At 44.2% G+C, this 23,507-nt stretch overlaps 2 protein-coding genes across 3 annotated transcripts in view; both read left to right on the plus strand.

The window, feature by feature from the left end:
• Positions 1–23,507, plus strand: part of LOC144818510 (prostaglandin reductase 1-like) — a 413,003-nt gene that overhangs the window by 125,305 nt on the left and 264,191 nt on the right. Inside the window, exon 4 of one of the 2 annotated variants that reach the window (XM_078675996.1) lies at positions 15,980–16,039. The exons of the other annotated variant lie outside the window; for it this stretch is intronic. Coding sequence (XP_078532122.1) covers positions 15,980–16,039 — 60 coding nt within the window. The remainder of the gene's footprint in view (positions 1–15,979; positions 16,040–23,507) is intronic. 2 annotated transcript variants of the gene reach the window in all.
• The window catches only part of LOC144818511 (prostaglandin reductase 1-like), a 1,303,604-nt gene that overhangs the window by 125,265 nt on the left and 1,154,832 nt on the right, over positions 1–23,507 (plus strand). The gene's annotated exons all lie outside the window — the stretch shown is intronic.

Genomic DNA, 23,507 nt, shown 5'->3' on the forward strand with positions numbered 1-23,507 from the left:
TAAGGTGGCGGTTTTGGTTTTGTAATATAAATCTCTTCTAAAACCGCATCTTCTAACTCGTTTTCTTCACTATTTTTCTTTTTTTTTTTGGGCATTATTTTGACCAGTCACCTCATTAATCATTCTCACTGGGTACAAACCCTCACATGTGTTTTCACGTCTCCATCGACGCATTCTATCCTCATGTGTTTCTCTATAACCTATTGCTATTCCTCTATTCTCTTGTTCTATTTCAAACATCTCATCCTCCCATTCAGCTAAAGCCTCAAATTGAGTAGGTCTAGGCTTTGGTACAAGGTTTGTTATCCTATCCCTCAGGTTTTTCAAAACCCCTATGTTAAAGGATCCGTCTTCTGGCCATGCTAATGCACCATCATTCTCAGTATACTTCATCCAATTCTCAATCCAAAGACAAGTATGATAGCCATATTCACCTAACATATAAGCTGCAGGTGTTTTGTACTTATGAAGTAATCTTCCACCTCGCGTTTCAATTTTCTTGTCAGGTTTTTTTGTTTTTCAATTTCTGAAACCATGAAAGCTTCTTTTTCTCCTTTATTTAATAGTAATCCATGTTTTCAAACAATTTCCCTTACTTCGGAAAAGATCGTAACTATTTCCTTGTTGTTCCGCGATTTCAACCAATCCGTGCCCGAAACTCACCAACAAGCCAATCAGGTTAAGCCTCATCACTATTCTGCTCAGGTAATAGAATTGCTATATTTCTGGTTGAGCCAATCAGCTGTAAGCTCGTGTTTGTCACATGAACCAATCAGTGCGCGACTACTGCAACGTATGTTAGCCAATCACAGCACGACACCTGTGACGTATACTGCCGCTGCAGCTTCTCTGTCCCTCGCTCTGCTCCTCGAACTAACACCTCCTTTACAAAATATTTTCACAGCGCCATATTTACAAAACTTTCAATTGAATTAAGTTAGTAACTCCACAAAAACAAACCATTTGTCTGTTTCGCTAAAATAAAGAGATAGCTTTATCAAACATTCAAGTATTCTTTTGTGTGAAATAGTCAATGCTATTTTCACAGAATATTTAAATTCGTCGATAAAGTAAGGCTACTTTACCCTTCTAGCAGGTAATAACGAACTAATTTCCCTCTGAATGCACATTTAGAAGCAATTCAGAGTTTCACTTGATCGAATATTACAAATTCATTTACGCACTTACAAACGGAAAAATCCCTAACCATGCATACATGAATCTTTAGTAGGACTCTAACCCACCAATAGAAATCCTCACTCGCCAGTAAGATAGACAACGCTTCCTTACCCTTCACTCAAGTTTGGATAAATTCTACTACTCTTTTTACAGTGAGTTTTAGAACAGGACATAAGTCCCTATACCCAAAGCTACAATTTCATAGACAATCCTCACTATACATTTTACCTAACATACCTAAAATCCCTAAACTTGAGCTGTACGTCCACAACACTTGTGATATACGGTGATACCACTTTTTGAAACAGAACAAATGCACTCTGTAACTTCACCTGTCACACTACTCTTGCCGGCAAACCAGGAATTTACACACTGCTGGAAAAAACCTTTCGACTACATATAACAACGAACAAACTTAACATGTTTTAGTCATTAATCCTGTGTTTTTCATGTAACATGTCAGTTACCATAGTAACCATCCTCTGCTACCAAGTTATTGATCCAGCGCACCTAATGAAAAACGGTCTGTCAAACTCTACCCATCACTTTGATACGTACCATTAATCATAAATCTCATATAAAGGCCCATAAACCAACGAGACAATTTTTAAGCAACTGAATCATGTGGCCTAATTAATCAAACTATTCACAATCTATTTACATAATTATATACAACTGCAGTTTATTCTCACCATGGATTTAAAAATGTACAACATTTTTAATTAAGCCACTAAGGCAAATGGATCAACTGATGGTAACTAGACCATGAATAAACAAGACCAGCTTGTCTTTTCAAATCTAATTTTTATTAACTTTATTATTCAAGAAAGAGCATTTTCATAAAGAATCTTTATTTTATTAGCAAATAAGAAAGCAGCATTTATTATGGAAATGACTTATTAGACTGACATTTTTAAAGCAAAATCAGAAAGCACAAATTAAAAGCAAATAACAGTTTCCATTCCCTAAATCTATTTCCCTGTCTAAAACTCACTTCACCTAGAAAGGAAAAAGCATTTAAAGTCTGCTGTCCTTACGTGCGCCAAAGAGTCCAACAGCACGTCACGTCATCCAGGAATCGGAAAGCGAGAAGGATTTTTCTCTACTCACGATGTCAGGTTTTATACCTTTCTTTCTAACTAAACTTTCTACAAATTACATATTTTCATAGAAATCCAAGCCTCTCATTGGCTATGCCGTGTCAGTCCACGATAAATATATTAGGTCACTACCGTTTTCTTGATCAAGTCCAGGCTTTTCTTAAGCCCTATTGTCTCTCATTTCCATGTCATTCGGCTTCCTCAAAAATGATACCTTCTTCTCGAGTTACAATCTAACTTCCTAGCCTTGGCAGACACTTCGGATTCCTGTCCTTGGGCCTTTCCTCCGAGTGCACGTTCAGCACAACAAAAGAACTGCTTTTCAAACATTAAGGGCAGCATGGTAAAAGTCTTCACAACTGCGCATGTACAAGGCTCCACTCTGGACAAGCTTTTCGTATCTGCCACTCTGTCAGCCATTTTCTGAACGATCTTTAGGCCTCACTCTCGGAAACTATTATTAAACAAACACAAGACATCAATTAATTAAAGAATTGAGACCCATTCTGTTACCCACCCCCTTTACTAATTAATCCAGTTAATTATGTTACCTAGCAAAGCACACAAAAGCAGCATTATATTTACCATTCTTCTTTTAAACTGAACAAATCTCCGCGAACATTTTATCACAGAAAAGACATAACATATGCACACAAAATAAGCACATGCCATTAGTTAAACAGCCGCATTTAATACTGACAAAGACAATAGACATGGTTAGTGTATTATTTTTTTTTCTTTGCGATTGCAAAATAAAGCACATTAGTTAACCCTGTGTGTTCTGATGAATAATTTGTTTACTAAGTTGATTAGTAATTTCACCACATGCTTATTAATTCGATTACTTTTATTATGGAAGATTAACTTTGCAAGTTTGAACAAAATCTTGTTCATCGCATTGTTCCATCATCGTCAAATCAGGGACCATAATAGTTTTAGAGAATTACCACTGTCGCTTCTACCTTGATCTTTAACTATATCCATCGGCCTTGGCAATCCCGGCTAATCTGGTGTACTTCACACTTCTGCATACTAGTATTATACCGACCCTACGAACAACTGTATTCGCTGATGTGAAATAAGCTCGGGTATATTTTTTGGATAAAGGCACTTTGGGAGTGTTTGACTTAAAATCAGTTTCCTGAATAAATAAAATCTGAGGAGAATATGCTGACAGTCAATTTAACATAGGTCCTGCTTTTCTATAATTCAGCAATCCATTGACGTTGCATGTGATTATATTGAGACTATACATCATTTACCAACTAGAATGAGCTTTGGCTCCAATCTTCCCTTTGCCTCTATATTAACTCTATCACTATAACTAAACACCTGAAAAAATAAAATGAGCAGCCAGTGTGTCCTACTCGTTTTTCTCTGCATCCCCATCCCTTCACCACCCTCCTCCGCCCTCCCTTCCCATGCTGCGGAAACCTCCCTTCCATTCCACCTCGTGACAACCCCCCTCTAAGGATGCATAGAATCGCATCCAATGCCCACCCAACCTAGCTTCTTCCAACTCCATTGATCTTACTTTTTATGTTAGGCATATTTTCAGCTTTTGGTCAATTTTATGAAAGATTGCGCTTCTGTCAGAGATACGAACAACTTGAATTGGCCTTTTCATTAAATGTTTAGTTTAATAGATTGTACTACTGAAGCCTGGGCGCCCAACAGCCTGAACTCATGTACCAACTCTTGGAAGCCCTTCCGGCGCCGTGCTGAAGCCACCGATAAATCAGAAAAAACCTTCACAGTCACATTATCAAAAACAGTAAAAGATTCCTGCTGAATAGCTCTCGAGAGTATTTGATCGTTAATCCAAAAGTCGGAAAAGTTCAACAAAATAGTTTGCAGATATTTGGCATCTTGAGTTCGCTGAAAGGGTACTCTGTGCACCTGCATTATCGTCAAATCCTCTGGAGCAGAAGGTAAAATGTATTTCTTTATTAGCATATTTAGGAGATGTGGGACATACTGAGTTTTGACCTGTGGCTCACTTCCTTCTGGAAATCCCGTTAATCTTAAATTCGAGCGTCTTGAGTGTTTTTCCATAGTCAGAAGTTTCATCTCTAGGTTCGAGATCTTGTTTAGCTCCGGCAAAATATGATTTTGAACTTGTACTAGTTTATCTTCAATATCTGATATTCTTTGCTCAGTTTCTTGTATCCGCTTAGGTAGTGTCATCAAATTATTTTCAATCTTGGACAGCCTTTGATTTATCATTTCGATATCTAGAGCTTGTTGAACCTTTAGTCCTCGTATCTCAGTTAGAATGATGTCTAGTACTATTTTCTAGGGCTCCGGTAGTGGTTCCTGGGTAGCACTGGAAGTTTTGATGGAGAATTCTTGTGACCGACCCTTTGTCTCCATTTCAGTCTCCTCTAGATGACATGGGACCTGTGATGAAATATTCCTATTTGCCGGTACTTCTGGAGTCTGCAGATTTGACCTAATCATGGAACTTGGCCCCTCTGCTTCTTTTCGAGACCCGCTTCTAGCTATTACGTCTTGCAAAACCAAATCCCAAGATATTACAGGACTCAGAGGCAAATGCACCCTTGTGAAAACCCCTGTTGTTTCCCATGCTGCTTGTTTTGCAATGACATCAGTCTGAGCATTCTTAAGGGGATTTTTTTTAAATAACGGGAATGTTTTATGTTTTGCTGAAGGCTCCATCTCTTCTCCTTTAGCGAGTTCCTCATTCCCAATTGGTGATATTAGCGCTAGCTGGGGTGATGAATCAGTTAAGCTCTAGGAGACCCTAGGAGTTGATAGGGAGTTCTGAATTTCTTCTGCCTCCTCTTCCTCATTACTTAACATCAGTGGTTAAACAACTCCAGCTGTTCTCCTTCCTTCAGCCATCTGCTCAGGTTTGAAAGAAAAAACAGCAGAGCCTGCGAGATTTTCCAATTGTTTCTCTTGCCATACAGCTACTCAACTTCGTGAGGCGTTGTTTCACTGCTTTGTGGGTACCGTAGTGGTGGGTTTAGGATGCTGCTGTCACATGACTGGGGTCCGCATGAATTAGGCTTAGCATATGCTCTAGCGTAGGCTTGGAGAAGGTGAGACACTCCTGCAGCTCTTTATAAAGCAGACCCACCTGCCTCCAGCCTTTTCACAGTCCAGCAGACAGTAGTAGACGATATTAGATCTTAACATTGCAGAGTTGTAACATTCAGGAGAGAGGCTGTGCTGGTCCCAGGTTCGTTACCCAGCATCAATAAAAGTTTTCTATTCCCTTTGGATACTGTAAGATCTGATATCCATAAAAGCTCAGGATTGAAAATGCGAGCTCCGGCTACCCATTGGCTCCATTGGCACCGCCATCAGCCTCGGTGGCCTGGCGTATGCCATTAGACGTCAGACCGCAACAGCAGGGGCGGGGGCGAGAGAACGAGTGCAGCGAACGTCAGCAACAGGAAATGGGGCAGCCACTGCCGACCAGGAGACTTTTGGGTGTGCCACTTTGTTGATGTAAAGTTGTACAGTCTTTTCACAGAGACACCCAATCTCCTTGGCCATGTGAATGCAGAAAGCAAACTCAATAAGTTTCAGGCCTTCTGCCACTTGTCAGCTCGACAGCATTCAAGCTCTTCCATGTGTAACAAATATTTTTGGGTGCACAGTCTCTTGCTCATGACTAATGTCTGTTATGAACAAGCCAGCTAGCTGAGGGGGGGTTGAAAGTCCATAGGCAAACACCCTTACCGTAGTCTTTGTAAGTTCTGGACAGGGTGTCAACAAGTTGAACTTGTCCTGAGCCATAAAGTTAATCAAGGCACCAGTGTCAATAATGGCATTTATGGGTGTTATCCCTATAAGCTTTTGGCATTTTGTCGAGGGCTGTGCCTGAGTAATGGACTGGTCTATGGCAGGCACCACATGTATTAATTTCTACCCTTCATCATTGCCCATGTCATCCTCAACCTGCCCCCGTGGGTCAGGATATGATTTGTTCCCCACCTTAATGCCAGCAGTCCTCATTGTGCCCTCGGACCTGCACACTTTCACAAAATGATTCAGGGCCTGATTTAGAGTTTGGAGGATGGGGCACTCCATCACAAATATGACGGATATCTCGTCCTCTGTATTATAAATGCTACTGACTATATTGCACTCGTAATATGGTGGGCTGGGGTATCCATGACCTTTGTGACAGAGTATCCCATCTGCCAAACTCTAAATCAGGCCCTTCGTTTTATGCAGCCTGAGCATTTCTTCTCATTTGCTGGGCACTCACCCAGCTGGGGAAATGCTCCTCTCTGGAATGTCCACTGTTACAGGCTTCTTTCTTCCTTGTTCTTTGAGCTGTGGGTCTGATTGACTGCTGCTACCTTGATAAAAAGAAGGGCAGCTTCCATGTGTGAGGCTCGGAACTTCACCAAGTTTTGGACCTCCTTAATGTCAGAATGTCCTGTATAGACTTCCTTGTTTCCTGGATCTGTTCTCTTAGCCTCTCTGATGCACAGTCCTGAATGAACTACACAAAGTTCCTCCATTTTGTCAAGCAAAGTGCTTGTACTGGTCATCTCTTTCAGTCTAGCGTAGAAAGCATCTACGGATTGTTCTGGGCCTGACATGCCTACCTCAGGAGGAACCTCTCATACTCTGGATTAGCCATGGCAGCCAGGGGTTCAAAATGACCATTCAGGGCTTTGACAATTGTTTGACAGCTCCCCTGCGAGCCTCTTTAAACGCCGCTGCAAGACTCATCACTGGCTCGAAAAGAAGCTCCCACATCTCCCCAGACTTAAAATCCTTAAACTGGCTCCCGTTGGAAGCAAGGATCCATCTCAAAATAGCCTGCATGACGCATAAGGCCTTACACTGCAACGCACCCAGCTACCTCGCACAGAAACTAACAATCTCTAGTGGGTCAAGGTCCTCAAGGAGTGCAGATAACCTACTACTGAAACCTCAAAGATAAAAAAAAAAAGAAAAAAACATATAAACGATCCTTTTCGGGCATGGCGCCAAGGATATGGAATACTCTTCCACCAGAAATCAGACTGAATACTTCTACCATCTCTTTCAAAAAGGAAGTTAAAGCAATTCTCATGGCAAAATTCACCTGATTATAAGCTAAGTTTGTCTGAGATTCAATTGTTCCCTTGCTATTCTGTCTCTCCGCGTTAAAGATCCAACTGTACATCCCAATCCCTTTCTCAGCCCGGGACTTTTTTAATAACTATGATGCTCCTGTCGTTGTACTCTACGCTTTTCTCCCTGTACATGAACTGATCATGTCATGCGTGATCTTTCCTGCATAGAATTTCCTTTTGATTTGTTATGCTACCCGTGATTTTTCCCTCTTTCTTTGTTATGTATAACTAGCCTCGCTGATTATAAAGCGCTCTGATATCTTCAAGGATCTTGTTCGCGCTATATAAAACCTTCAAAATAAAATAAATAATTAAATAGTGTGTGGGAGCCCATCTTCTGGCAGGTTACATGAGAGTTTACAAATTCTTTCTCCTGCCAACTATAGCAGTAAAGGGCATTTGTCCTCTTCGCCCTTGGCTGCAAACCAAATTTCTAACCTAGCCCCTCCGCACATAGTTCCTACGTGGGAGCCTTTACAGGGGGAGCAGGCCTGCAACAGTGAATAGCTCTATAGTAGGGACTGAAGTCGTGCTAGAGCCATCACTCTCTCCGTTCTGGGGTCTGTGAAGCCTTTGCTTTAGTTCATGCCTGGGTTTTCAGTCTCTACCCAGCTTTTCTTTGTTATCACTCCATTGCTTTGAACTGGGACTCTGGCAGCAACATTACATTGACATTTTCCAGTTTTTACTTCTTTTTTTCCGTGTTATTCCCTCCATATGGCACTATCTGTTTTCAAAATGTTCCCCCGTGCCAGGATTCACTGTTTTTCTGTTTCAGCTCTCTATGATGGTAAGCCCTCTAGAGCTGTGCTTCCCAAACCTTTCAGAACCACGACTAACTTTTTAGCCTGACAAATCTCTACCTACCTTTACTGGACATGAGGTGAGCACATTTTTACTGTAACTAAAGCATCCTGTGGTAGCACATTATCATTTACAGGCAGAACATTTTCTATTGAAATGGCCACTTAATTTGAACAGACATACTATTATACAGATAAAACTATATTGCACACAAATAATAATGTGTAGAAATAGGGTTTCAATTAATATTTATCATTTGCACATCACCAAGTAAAAGTGTTGTTTTGTTTTGATCACACTTCAGAATTTCACAATAATGTGCTTCATTTATGCTTTCCAAACCGCTGAATGTGTACAATTCATTTACAGGACTTACCAGTGGCATAACGCAGGGCCCCGCAACCTTTGCGGTGCGGGGGACCCCAAGCTCTAGGGGCTCCCCTCAGCACAGTACTCTGGCCTGAGAGCTCTTGATTGAGTTCGGGGTGGGCCCCTCCATGTACCTTGCAGGGGGGCACCGTCAAGTTTTGTTACGCCAGTGGTATTTACATGTTGTGTATTACAACAAAATTACATTCTACAGCCTTTCCTTTCACACACTTTGTACCCCAGCAAGACTATCACATAATCCACTTTACTTTGCTCTCTTTGACTGCAAAGTGAGAAAAGTTTGTAAACATCGATCCCCATGTTAAAAAACACATAAGCAGCAATTTGTCAGAAGACATAGCCTGACATTTGAAGTGCAGCAAATGTGACAGGATGTAAAAACATCTTTATTTATAACTTGTATTTTCATAGCCTACCAAGGGTCGCAACCCACAGTTTGGGAAACACTGCTCTTGAAGGGGCCTTTATGATGGTGCGACCTCTTGTGAGCATACACCCATACCACGCCTCCACCCCTTGGAGCCAATCCGGGTCAGCCAATCTCAGCATTCAGGCGACTGACTCCTCACCCACGTGGTCGCCCCCACCCAGCCCCATGTCTACTGTTTCTCATCAGTCACCATAGGCCTTGGGTGAAAACAGCTCTTGAACGAGACATCACACCTGGGCCACCGCTGTTTTCTTGGCCCACTCTTCAATTGCTTGCTGCCCCATCCTGGCTAGCAACACCCACATTCTGGTGTTCAGTTTCACACACACTCCTCAGGCATGTGTCTATTTGCAATGCAACTGGTGCTCATGTAAAGGGTTCTGATACCTTCAGTTCGAGTTTGTGCTATATAAACCTGCAAAATAAACAACACGCACATGAAAAGATACTCGCCTCCATTGCCATTTTGTAGTGTCAGGTTGGTGTGAGACAAAGACACAACACTGTAGTTGGGGGTATACGCTCTACTGAGCACAGCCCAAAGTCTTTTTTACTATCAACTTAACCTTAGACGTGTCAAAACCATGAATCTACTAATATAAGAGGGGCGATAACTCAAACATTCCACTGTCATAACCTTTGCATCTATGCATGAGCAAATACTACGTGCCTGACTCTCTATTACAGCTAGTGCATAAATTAAGTATTCAGGTGTTTTTGCCTTTTTGATTTTCACCAAGGCGAAACGGGGGCAAATCAGGAGAATGGATAGTTCACATGTGCAGTTAGTGAATATTGAAATGGGGAATGATTTCCACTATTATTGCGTGTATCCTCTATTGTTTGGTACGTAATTCAGAATGGTTAACACATTGCACACAGGGTCAAACTGGCTGTAGCGGGCACCGGGTGTTTTCCCGGAAGGGTGGGGGCCGGTTTTGGACCGGTGGGGGCTGGTTTTGCAGCAGTGCTGCTATATAGGCCCCCTGTACCAAAAGCAGCAGCGGTGTTTCCCACCAGCCCCACCCCACCCCCCACGGCCGGGCAGACTTAACCGCTTAACCACGGCGGCAATTCCACCATGGTGCGGCGGTTTGATTAAGTGGGCGGGGCCGCATCAGCCAACGGACATGCGCAGCGACAGCCGTTGGCCGACGGGCGCAACAAAGGGGTTAATTGCCAGGGTCGGTTTGTGTTCCCAGTCCGGCCCTGATTGCACAACAATCACCTCCTAGGATATCCTATTCCAAACACAAATACCTGTTACTAATGTACACAACTGAATAATCATGACCACTTGACTTATGCAATTATGGATCAAACACATTTGTCATGTACTCCTCTGTCTGCTGCATAACTAGCAGATTTCAACAAATAACCAGACTGAATCAGGGTGTAAAGTATTTTTGTTACATCTATATAAAAGTAATGAGCTTTTCAAAGGCAATGTGCATTTACCTTATAATAAGTAACAGCTGATTACTCAGTTGTAATAAAGTTATCTTTTATCATGTGAAGATTCCTTTGATGAGCCTGAGTAGCCACCTAGCGATACAAATTCCAGGTTCCCTTTCCCCCTCTTCCCTTTCCCTACCCTTACCTACCTACCTTCCCTTCATCTGCATTGTATTCAGTTTCTTCACATAACTCTTTAATTCCTTGTGTTCTTTTTTTTGTGTTCAAATTGTTCAAATATTTTTATTGTATTTGAGAAAAAGGTATACAGTATAATGCTACTGCGATACAACCCGGAAGGGTGAGGTACATGGTGCGCATGACAAGGCAGTGGCGTAGCAAGACCTTTTGCCACCTGCGGCCCAGAGTTTGCCGCCTGCGGCGGCATGTGGGAACGTGGGGGGTGCTGGCGATTCCTGTTGTTGCCGCCCTGAGACGGCTGCAGGTAAGTTCAGGGGGGCTTGGGGAAAGGCCGCCGCCCCCAAAACTCGCAGACTGAACTCCCACCCCTGCTTGCGACCCACTGTGACAAGGTATTGATTATCCTATAGCAGTAGTCATATTCAAATGTCAAATAGCAGATCAGTTGTAAAGGTTCAAAGGAAGTGGGACAAGCCTGCCATATGACTAATAAGGAGTACAACCTAAAGGCCCCATGAGTATCGCAACTTGCGTTGTTGTGGAATGTGAGCTACCTGGTGGCAGTCCTGAAAAAAGTACCATACCCATTTAAAATCAGGTATGCTAGCAAATACAGATTCTACCGCATCTTTACTTTCACGGTGTGTCCACCACATGTTCCTTCTCTGCTGCCTTTTGGGGAGTGGAACCGTGTAATTCCGTGCTATGTCATTTTAAAGTGCATAACTGTTGTCAAGTGTGTGCACTTTTCAGCTACAGTAACTGATGGTGTGTGTACTGGAATAGGTTGCAATAAATGAATGCAAAGTTCATGGTTTTTGGCTCTGCTTGACAGTCTATTGAGGAAATTAGGACCTCTGTAGTTCGTCACATCCTCCAAGTGTGTTTAAAAATTAGTTACTTTACTTAAGGCACCACCTCAGTTAAGTGAAGGACTATTTGGAAAAGGCCCTAGAATGATGTAAAATCCACGTAACACAGCAAAGTCCTTCACTGTGTAAAAAAGGCATGCTGACATGCATTGGTTCAATGTCAACCAAGCTTCCCCAAATCTCATACAGTTTATTTTCCTTATTTTTTTTTTAGCAGAGTTAACTATTTGCTGCAGATGCGAATGTGAACTCTCAAGTACTTGGATTAGTTATGTCTGTTTTTAGGGGCACTTTGTAAGAAAGGTAAATCGAAATTTGAAGGGATGGCACATCGGAGGTAAAGTGGTGCTCTTTGAGTAGGGTAAATATCCAGCTACCATGCAAGTATGATTGGACTCAGTTCACTACTTCTCCTTGTCGTCCTGCACATTTTATTGTATCTACAGCAGTTGTGTATAAAGGGCCCGAGAATTAAGGGAGGATGAATGTCACTTTACTTTCTCCCCCAAGTCACAAAGCAATTAAGTTGGCTAAAGCCCACTTAGCAGTTATGAAATAAGTGTTAATCATTTTCTGATGTTGAAGCTGATGGGTGATGGCTTTGCACATGGTCTTTCCTGAGAACAAAAGGGTTGGCAGTAGATAAAACTGGCAAATGAAAGAGTCCGGAACACTTATTTTCTCAGCAATGATTTAGTCATTGTTAAGGGGTTCTGAGAAAGAGTTTTTGAGAAAGGCAGGTCGGAGGATCCGAGGCCGTTCATAAGTTACTGAAGCCAATGGAGGCAGTGGGCGACTTTTGCGTCTGGTGCCCAGGAGCCCTTGTCCTGCAACCTGCCAAACTGGGACCAAGTACCCCTTTTAGCACTTGATGTTCAGAATAGTGGAGTCTAATGCTTACTCAGGGAAGTGCTGTGGGCTGGGAACTCAGAACTTAGGAAAGCAACAAAAGCACCCATTAAATCAATGTCTTTCCTGTGCTTTTTCTATAAAAAAGGAAAACTACTTTAGTACATGCAAAATTAAATCATTGTCAGAAAATTAGAAATATATAGACAATCACAGCTGGGAAAACGAATCGGACCAACCCGTGAAGGGCATGGTTAACTACAGGAAGTGTGTACTAAAGAAAGGTCATAGACGTCCACTAACCCTGTAAATGTACACTAGACTCTGTAGCATTGGGAACTTTAACTGTTTGCACACTAGCAGACTCTAACTCTTAAAGCCACAACACTCTCTTCCATACATGCCTAGCAGTGGCTGCCGGCAAGGCTTGCGGGTGGTGGGGCGGGGGTTAGGGGTGGGGGTGTTAGGTATGGGAATTTAAAAAAAAGACTTACCTGAGGCCAGGTCCCACGTCTTCTCTGCTCCTGCTCTTCTGCCTCCGTCTTTGACGGGGAGCAGGCAGCCACGCTCCCTCCCCTAAGCTAATCACAACGCTGCAATGCAGCATTGTGATTGGTCTGGGTGCCGTGACATGGCAGTCAGCTAGGGGCTGTAGGGGTGGTCATGTTCTCCATGCAGGCTGTAATGGAGCCTGCATTGAGAAGGAGAAAGTGCGCATGACTGGTTTGTGTGGCCCGAGCGGGCCGACCACACAGTTATTGCGCACTTAGGAGTGGGCAATCCACTCCTTCCGAGTCCTGCTCCAAGAGCAGAGCAGACCCACCCACTCACCCGCCCGCAAAGCAGAAGGAAGCAGCCTAAAATAATAATAACGCAAAGTTATTATCATTTTATGTTTCTGCTTCCCACTGCCTAAAAGCCGTGGGGCAACACTCCTCCATCATAGCAGGGGATCTGCCCCTGAAGCCAAGAGCATCATGTGGTATGCAGCTACAAAAAGTTAGGACTACCGGCTTTGTTACAGGGCATTCACTATACAATCAACAAATTAACTTTGCAAGATGTTACCACAATTATGAATGCTTCCTGTCTTTGGCTTGAACACGCTTTCAATAGCACATAGTACATCAGTGAACATTTTGTTGAAAAGCAAATCTATGTTGTTGAACCGGGTTGCTTAGCAACGTCTAATGGTCCAGGAACTGGCTAGAACCCCCATTCATGAAGGCTATATGTAAGCCTAACCCTGGAAGTACTTGGTTTCAGCTTAAACCTCCTCCCTTGGTCGCTAGTTTAGTCCCCCAGGAGATCAAGGGTGCCACTTTCTCCTTACACTGGGACTCCTTTAGGGGACTTGAATAGGTCTTGGCAACTCCCCCAAAGCGTTTAAAGTCCCTCAGCGAGTACCAAACATCAGATGCACAAATTTTTGTATGTCCCAGTCAGGGCTTGTGGGGTACCCCTTCCCACCATGGGCTTGAGTTGAAGATGCAGCTGCAGGCCAATGGATTTTTGTTTTCTTGTGTGCTTTTTTCTTTTGTTTTCACACTTTTTGATGCACCATTTGGGGAATGCTGATCCAGACAGGTATTCCTGCTCCACCATGGGCACTCATACCTAATCGTGTGAGCCCACATAGCAGCTGCTTAGCCACCCAGATCTCTAGACCAGCTGCCTGCCTGCCCCATACTCTCCTCCTGGTGGCCTTCTTCCTCTTCTCACAATTGCCCTGCTCTCCCTGGTTCCTGGAGTGGGGAGTGATGCTTGCCCACCCCGCACAAAGGCACACTGGCAGGTCTGCCTGGGGAATACCAGGCAGGGTAGATGCTTCAGTGGTTCCTCTCACCCCTAATAGGAATATGCCATGGACTTTGTATAGTTGTGCTAACTAGGGTCATGGTAATGATTTTCATAGCCTAGGGCCCCCAGTCTTCAAGGAAATTGGGAAAGGCTGCATGAGTGGCCACTTGTACTAATGATATTTCTGGTCCTGTGGGCCTTTTAAACATAGTTTGCTTTGTTTTGCTCCTGGCGGTATGCTCCAGCCCTTAGGAAGACCCTTGTGGAGCCTCCTAGCCCCAACATTATAATGTCAATTTCCAGGGGAGTTTGTTACAACTCGCCACTGCATCTGGCTGAAATGCCTCCTCGTGTCCTTGTACTTGGCGGTATCTTAGCTACAGGGTCCTTCATCTGACCTCTCATATAGCCACAGGTATTCTCCTGACCCGAGGTCTTCCCGCAGCAGCCCCCTTAGTCCTCAAACAGTGATGTAGCAAGGGGGGTGGAGGGGGCGGTCTGCCCCGGCGGGCAAGAGTTTTGAGGGTGGCTACAATCCCCCTCCCCCCTCGCACTCACATGAGTTTGCAGCAGGGGCGGCAAATGCAAGGATCATCGGCAGCAAGCTTGCAAGATTCCCTCCTTTCTACTAATCCCCTTCCCCATTTCAGATGTTTCCAGGTTTTAGCTGTGCGAAACCTGCTTGGAAAAAAATCAATGATGCAAAGTTTTCCCTCAGCTCGGAACCCCAAATCAGGATTGCCCTGAATCTGGCCCCTAGTTTGCTATCATGACTTTGTCCCAGATCCTGATGTGGGGTGGGAGGATCATGTGGTGAATATGGTAGCCCTGTGAAAAGCAACGTCTCTATTGTGTGAAGGCCTCAAGGAATGAGTGTCTGAGGTGAAGTGGCAGTACTTAATTTGAAAAATAATAAGTTCCAGGGCCCATGGTTTTGCTCAAGTCGGGGTGCCAAATATCAAGGCGGCATGGTCTTTAACCCACTTCATTCCTCTTTATTCCATCCACAATCACTACCTTTCAAATCTCACTCGCGCAGGTTATTTTCCATATGTGCTTCTGCTTTCACCCCTTTTCGCTGTTCTCTATCTTTGTCTTCCTCCTTCTTTCCTCCTTTTTGTTTGCTGTTCTCTCTCGTGCTCTGGATCAAATTCTGATGAGGAAAAATAAGTGCTAGTCCTCAAAACTGGGTGCCGGTGGGCCCCACCTGCATCCACTGCCTCAAATTAAGCACTGTGCACAGGGTGGATGGCGGCTGTTATTTCAGTCAGATATCGGGTGTCCCAGTTTGGGTGTCTGTTGTTGGGTGGTTCCCTGGCTTGTGTTTGTTCGTGAACAATGAAACAACTTCCAAGAGGAAAGGAGAGGGGGGGGGGCTTTCAAGGACTTTGAGGCCTAAGGCCCACCCCTCCTGCACATGGAGTGAAGAGCATGTGTCTAATGGAGCGCTCTTACCTTAAATACCTCCCCCTTGCCTTGTCGGGACACCCACTTTAGAAGAAACGTATGGTATTCCTAGGTTTCCGTTAATCCAGTCCTCCCCCTCCACACCGAACAGGATTTCCCACCTTTCTCTTCCGCGTGACGTTTGGCGCTACTCTGAACCCAGGGTTTCAGTGCACCCTTTACTGAGAACTGCGCATCCTACTCCCCGCATTGATATAATACGAAATAAAACAGTGCTTGAGAGAAATGCATTTAAGGCCATGTTATTATTAAACGCCCGATATAAATATTGAGTAAAAATGCATGACGGCCAATCCTAAACGTATATAACGCGCACGAAGCAAATTCACCTGGGCTGTGCACGTGAACAGACCGGAAGAGTGACTGTTTTTGTTTTTCTCCTTGTAGGCCATACAGCCAACAAGTAATGAAGGAAGGAGATGTCATGCTTGGCTCCCAAGTTGCAAGGTAACTACATTAGTAATAAGCCATCCACACCCAAAGTAAAACTAACAAGCTTTAGTTTTTGTGCAGTGCGTGCACAAAGAGGCACAAGACTTTTACACACAGATCCATACACAAAGCAGTATTAAGCCTGAAGTATGTGCTCACTCCAACGCCCACATGCCAGAACGCACACACTATTCTTGAAGGCACGGTATTGCGTGTGGGGTGGGGGGGGGGGGGGGGCAAGGTAATGCATAGGAGGAGGAACAGGATGATGCTCACGTGAGAAGCACAGCGTGACGAGGAGAGCACGGGCAATGACGCACCTCAGAAGAGTACTGGCGGATGCACCTCCGGGGAGCGATGATGTGCCTCAAAGGAGCATTGCTGATGTTCCTCGCCAGATCAATGAACGCTGTGTTCGGGGGAGAACCGATTGTTGTGCATTTGGTGAGCACAAGGAGGTGTGCATCAGAGGAGCACAGGATGCGCAGGGATATGTGCAGACTGGGGGCACAGATATAAATACAACACGGGGCACCCCTCACAGGACTCTATAATATCAGCGTGGGCTCAAGTTGTCTCTTGTCAGGAAGAACAAGTCATCAACACCTACGTTTTTGGCTTTGCTTTATAATTTTTCCCATTATAAATGTGGGATGTAGAATTATATTTACAAGGGAATGTTGGCACTAAACCTCACCTTTTAGTAATGGTCTGGTGGCAATATCCCTCTCCCTTTATTTACAAGGCAGCGTTAAGCCACTTAACGTGGCTTAACCTTTTTGAGTAAAAGGGGCATGCAATGGGTGTGGCAGTCGTTCCGCTGCAACACCCATTGCTTTTTGACGCTGCCCTATATTTAAAAGGATGGTAGAATTTCAAAAACTAAGGCCAGATAGAATCTGGTTTTAGGATGGCGATACAACCAGAAATGATTAATTCTGCTCGTATTTTCTCTTTGGAATGCAGCAGACATAGAAACAGCAAACCACCTATAAAGACTGTTTATGTGTGGGAAGGTGTCCCTTCCCGTACATAAACAATCGCCCCTGTAGCGCAGGCACCCTTGCAGCATGGTGCAAGGGTGCCTGCACTGGAGCTAGGCAACTTTTTTAGCACCAGCGCCAGGGGGAGCACAGGGGTGCGCCGTATTTTTATAAATACGGCGCATCCCTGCGTTAAAAAAATGCCAGAGCGCGGAGTTAATAATTTTGGAGTAACACCGCGCTCTGACATTTTATTGTAAATATCCCCAGGGTGTGCCTTGCGCCCTCACGTGCTTCATGAATCCTTCTGAAATGTTTTATGCCACACACAGTACTGTTTATTCACATTTTAGATAGCTGTGCTGTCAGTCACTTGTTCTGCCTGACTGCAATGTCCTTACACCCAGGTTTTTAATAGTTGCTGTCATCCTTAGGAGCAGAATATTCTTTCCAATTGAATGCTGCTCATAAATAACAAGGTACGTGTCTCTGGATCAGACAGCAAATATAGGACTTAGTTTACGCTCAGAATGCGCCATTTTAAAGACCCCGCAACAAACACTCACAAGTTACGCCAGTCCTTCCTCAATGTGTTATTGTAGATGCAGCTCCCTTTACTCAAATTCTGTTATGTTTTTCAGCCTGTCAGACCGGGACTCTCCATGTATTTTCCCATTCTTCGGAAGAGAACAATTATTCCAGTCATAGGGAGCTTACATGTTTTCGAAGATGAAGTACCAAACAGTGGGCCTTATACAGAGTTTGGTGGGTGATACTCTCTGTCAAAACATAATGGATATCCCATCTGCTGTATTACGAATCCCACTGGATATAAAACAGTTATAACATAGGCACGGAAACTAACCCTGGCGTAGTTCGCGTAGTAGCGCTACGTGTAGCATCACGAAGTGCACTTCGCACTACACGAGCTGCGCGTAGCTACGCGAACTGCGTAGTGCACTGTGCAAAATGCTGTTCGTACTGATTGCACAGTGCCGAATGCATGTCCGAACTGTGCAATCAGTGCAAACCACATCTTGCACTGTGCAGGCGGTCATTTTCTGCTGCTCGAGTAGATTTCTACTCGAGTGGCAGCTTTCTCAACGCGGACTGGTAGTTTCTCATCGTGAGCGGTCACGAGCATACGCGACCACTCGCAATAATAATAATAATAATAATAATCCACATTTGTAAAGCGCACAGTCACCCGTAAGGGTCTCTAGGCGCTGGGGGCCGTCAGGAAGATTAAGCGAGCTATTGCCCAGAGTCACATGGTGCTGGGCTAATCTGCCGCCGGAGCCGGGGATCGAACCCTGATCCCCAGATTCCAGTGTCAGTCGCCCTGGCCGCGGCGCCACACCTCTCCAATGAGAAACCTGACCTCCCCACGTTGAGAATTTCGCTGGGAGGTTTACTTTCCATGCTCGCGACAGGCAACTTGATGTAGCTGATCGCGGACAAGGAAAGTCTCCCCGAGATGTTATTTTGCTCACTTGTGGTCACCAACTTGACGTTGAGGACCGCCATCAAGCAAAAAATGACCGCTATGCTACGCTACGTGTGTTTGCACTGTGCAACGTGCAATTTGCGTAGTGCGAAGTAGTGCAAACTTTGCAAACTACGCAAGCGTAGTGTAGTACTTCGCCCAGGGTTAACGGACATCTGCCACGTTTGTGACGTAGCGCTCCATCTGTCAACGTTTAAGTAAGGCCAAAATGCTGTGACTGGCACCTGCTCTGTAAACCACCATAGATCTGCTCCCCTGTTCTGAAGGAGCGCTTTTGACCAGCTCAGATGGTCTGGATTGCTCTATTGCATGTTGCATCAGTCATCTGCACTACCTAAGAGCTACATTATGGAGATGTATTTCATTTTACTCACATTTAAGTTATATATGCAGACATGTGCATTTAAGTTATATTTTCAGCCAGTACTTGGAAATCTCCTGACGCATGTTTAATGGTTTTGTTAATCTAGAGAAGAAAATATTTCCACCATTTCAGGGGTCGGTTAAGTGGGTGGGGCTTACTTGCTACATACATATTATTGCAGGGAATTATAAATGAATCCTGCGTGGTGAATGCCTGTGTCTCAGACAGCCAACAAAGCCTGTCTGTTCAGAAGGAGCACCTCTTAAACAACTCACAAGGTGTGGTATTCTCTCATACATTTCGCATCGGTCCTCCCGCAATGATTTATAGTTTACTAGCTTACCCGTCGCTCATTGCTGCGATCTCCGAAGAAAGGAAATTCAAGGAAACTCGTTATGATAACATTAAATTTCCATTGTGTCATTTTTATTGAAACTTATTCATTTTAATACGGAAAACATTTCAAAGTGTCGTTTTAATTCTATTTATTTATTTGAGTGCTTTTCTATACACGATTTTTTGTTTTTCCGTCTGGTGCGTACATCAGTATTCGAAAGAGATATGAGGGCCCTGGGGGGCCGATATTTAAAACATTTTTATGCCAGAAACCTTTGCGGGAGTGTACTCAACAACTTTCCAAAGTTTCCTGGTGATCGGATGAATGCTGTTTTAATTCTATTTATTTATTCGAGTGCTTGTGGATACACGATTTTTTGTTTTTCCGTCTTGTGCGTACATCAGTATTCGAAAGATTATTGTGGCCCTGGGGGCCGATATTTAAAATAATCCTATGCCAGAAACCTTCGCAGGAGTGTACTCAACAACTTCCCAAAGTTTCATGGGCCAATCACAGTTGCAGCCCTGGAAAAGCCAATGAGAGAATTACTGCAGATGCAGCCCTGACTGAGCCAATGGCAGTTGCAGACCTAATAGGTCCAATGTGATAATCATGGCAGATGCAGCCCCACCTGGCCGATGGCATTGGCTGACGCAAATGAACTGATGACAATTGCTACCCGAACCAGTGGTGAGAGACCAGAGAAAATCTCTGCAGCATTAGGTGCACTTAGCACCCTCTTAGTAAGATCTCTCTTGATGTCCCTTAGTCCCAGTTGAGACTAATTTCCTCTGTTTTAAGGCATGCTTCTAGGCACTTTAGGCAGATCCTCAGCTACTTCTGCTTAAAATGCAGACTTCAGGTGATGTCCTTTCAATTCTGGGAGACTATCTGCCAGTCAGTCACCAGGCCAAGTTGCACAGCAGTCCTTCAAGCACTCTGTGGAGCAATCCCATTCCTCGTTATAAAGGAACTGGAACAAAGAGAGGTGGTTTAGTCCCACTTTTATGCACCATTTCTAAACGTAGGGTCTGGATCCGTTGTCTTTCAGTACAGAACCAGTTTGGGTAGTTCTTTTTTCTTGTACCCTCAGCCGCTCTCCAGATTCAGCCTTTCTGTAGTTTTGATGCCTCTCAAAGCAGGTAGCGCTGGGGTGTCTCTAAACTGGAGCATCCACAATGTCACAATGTCAGAATGAGGGGTTTCTGCATCTGGCTGTCATCAGACCAACTGAGGCACAAATGATGGATAGACATAACAGCAGGCTAGAAATTCCCTCATCTCATACAACAAAAACTGAAGTCTCACTCCTATCCCTTATCATCAATCTAGTGCAGGCGTCTCCAACCAGTTGCTCGGGAGATACTGGTAGCTCACCAGCACCCTCAAAGTAGCTCTCAGAGGTGAAGCCAAGCCAAGCCAATCTGAGAGATTCTGTGTATATTAAAGAAGGCAGCACTGCTCATTTCACTACCCTTAAGAGTTACAGACAGCCAAACCAATGGCAGGGCCTGCTGATGACACTCAAACACACACTGTGGTGGCCTATCACTGGGGGAGTGTGTGTGTGGGGGGGGGGCTTTGGGCAGCTCAGGTCATTCGAAAAGCCAGTTCTTGAGGCTCTTCCTGAATGCTTTCAGTGTGGGGCTTCATCTGATGCTGAGGGGGAGCTCATTTCAGGTCTTGGCCATGATGTAGGAGAAAGGTGTGCCTCCTGTCCTGGAGCTGTGGATGCAGGGGATTTCGGCCAAGGCCTGGTCAGCGGAGTGGAGGTTTCTTTTGGGGGTGTAGAAGGAGATTCTTTAGTTAAGGTATTGGGGTCCGGTGTTGTAGAGGGCTTTATAGGTATGTGTGAGCAGCTTGAAGGTCACTCTTTTTTCTATGGGGATCCAGTGGAGTGCTCGTATATGCTGGGTAATGTGGTCTTATCATGGGATGCTGAGGATGAGTCTGGCTGCGGCGTTCTGGACAGTCTGAAGTTTGTGGAGTAGAGATTTGTTGATTCCGGCTAAGAGGGCGTTCCCGTAGTCCAGCCTGCTGATGATGAGTGCATGGGTGACGGTCTTCCTGGATTAGGGGGTTGGGTCCATTTGAAGGTCTTACTGAGTATGCAGAGGGAGTTGAAGCATGTGGAAGCTGCAGCATTGGCCTATGGGTCTGTCACATGAACCATCTTTAACCACTTTAAAAATACCTAAGAAAGAGAATGGCCATGTAACCGCCCTGCTCCATCAGTCGCACTGTGTGTGACATCAAAGAATAGTAGCAGCAGTAAACAGGGCTGACCCACCAAAGTGTGTGATTGCAAGAACTAAAGTGAAAATGTGTTAGTTGGGAGCATGATCAACCAAAGAGCTGAGGAGAAGAGAGTATGCCTCCAGGGCAGAGAAAATTAAAATCATCACATTCATTTTTGTGTAGGTGTGTGGCATTGTGTCCTTCCCAAATAAACAATGTTGATTCCTTAAAGCTACTCCTAGCATCAAGGACTGCCAAATATGAATGCTGGTCTCCATCATAAGAGTTTTATCTCTGACGCAATTATGCCCATTCATGGTATAATTCTGCATAGCTGTAATATTTTCGTCCTTGACTATTTTGGGCATACAAGTCTAGTAATTACATACTTGCTGCCATCACTGACATATTAAGAGCATGACTGGCCTGCTTTTAGCCATTCCTGACAGAGTGGCAACCGCTTCTCCCATAACAATGGCCATAACTGATGTATGTTGGGCATCCAGCTGTGGCACAGTGATAGCCCTGGTTTAATGGTGGGCATTATTGGCATAACAGAGGCATTCTTAGTGTTATGGTGAGGAAGCATGGCCTATGATTCCAATACCTGGGTAATTGAAGCATAATTTGTCCATGAGAGGCATTTTTACATGGGGGTACTCATGGGGGTAAACAATGAAAACTGATTTGATTTTTAAAGGAAAAAAATATGCTATTTCAGAAAAGGTTTTTCTTCTGGAAAATTGAGTTTTATTGCTCAAAATGGAATGGGATTTTAATAGAAAAATATGTGTATATTCAAAAACTAATATGCTAATGACGGCAAAATATTGCAATTCTAAAACACATTTAAAGTTGTTAGCTGAATGATGATTCAATTTGAGTTGGGAGACTTACTGCTGTGGTAATACCCTTTGTGGCACACAACATGTGATGATTTGAATTTTACTTGATTACAAGCATTTAATATTGATAAACGTTTTCCTAGCATTCAGCTGATAACTTCACCAGGAATTTTTGGGTGGTTACTACTGATAATTGTGCTTAGGGTGGTCATAGTGTAATGTTAATACATATCATCAGCATTTGACAGTGATAAAATATGCTAGTAGCTCAGCAGGACTTTCCTTGAGCAAAATTAGCTCTCACTACAGAAAAGGTTGGAGACCCCTGATCTAGTGGTAGTGCGAAAGAAGGCTAATCAGCAGCCCCTAGTTAACAGAGATCCTCATGGAATTTCTAAAGGCAACTCTGTCTTCATATTTCTGACAATGCTTGGATTGGCTCCCTGCAGCTGCAGTAATGCAGGCAATATGTTTCGAATAGCTTTGGCACCGTTTGACGAATCTTCACAAAAGTTTCCAAAAAAAGAGTAATCGTAAGTCTCGTTGTGCATGGACAGTTTCAAGGTGACCTGTCAAACAGAGGGTGAAAAAAGAGGGGGTCAAAAAAGTGCGTTTCCCATGTTAATGCCTGTAGAAGCTTTGAACACGACCACAGCATGAACCACTGGACGGAATTACACCAAATTTGGCAGGAATTTAGATTTTGGTTCACAGATCCTGCTTTCAGTTATCCAGTGTAAATCCATTCGATAGTTAGGCTGACAGATAGCGCTCATTTATCTACCAGGGAAGTACAGCAGTGTTTTGACAACTGTGGCACCTCACTGGACCTCAATGTAGAGCCAGTACTGAATATGGAGGTGACGCTGGGAAACGATCCCCTAAATAGTCAAGGATGTCCACATTTGTAAAGTCCACATTTTTTTGTAAAGCGCACAATCACCCGTACGGGTCTCTAGGCGCTGGGGGCCGTCGGGAAGATTAAGCGAGCTATTGCCCAGAGTCACATGGTGCTGGGCTAACCTGCCGCCGGAGCCGGGGATCGAACCGTGGTCCCCAGATTCCAGCGTCAGTCACCCTGGCCACGGCGCCACACCTCTTCCACTGATGTGATAGCTCACTAGCAACAGTACGGGAGAGGGTGGGGGTATCCAGCCCCAAGTCCCGCATAGAGCTAGCTGTGGCGGATCCCGATTTGAGGATTCTCAG

The sequence above is a fragment of the Lissotriton helveticus genome, chromosome 2_1 (assembly GCF_964261635.1).
Source record: "Lissotriton helveticus chromosome 2_1, aLisHel1.1, whole genome shotgun sequence".
Lineage (NCBI taxonomy): Eukaryota > Metazoa > Chordata > Amphibia > Caudata > Salamandridae > Lissotriton > Lissotriton helveticus.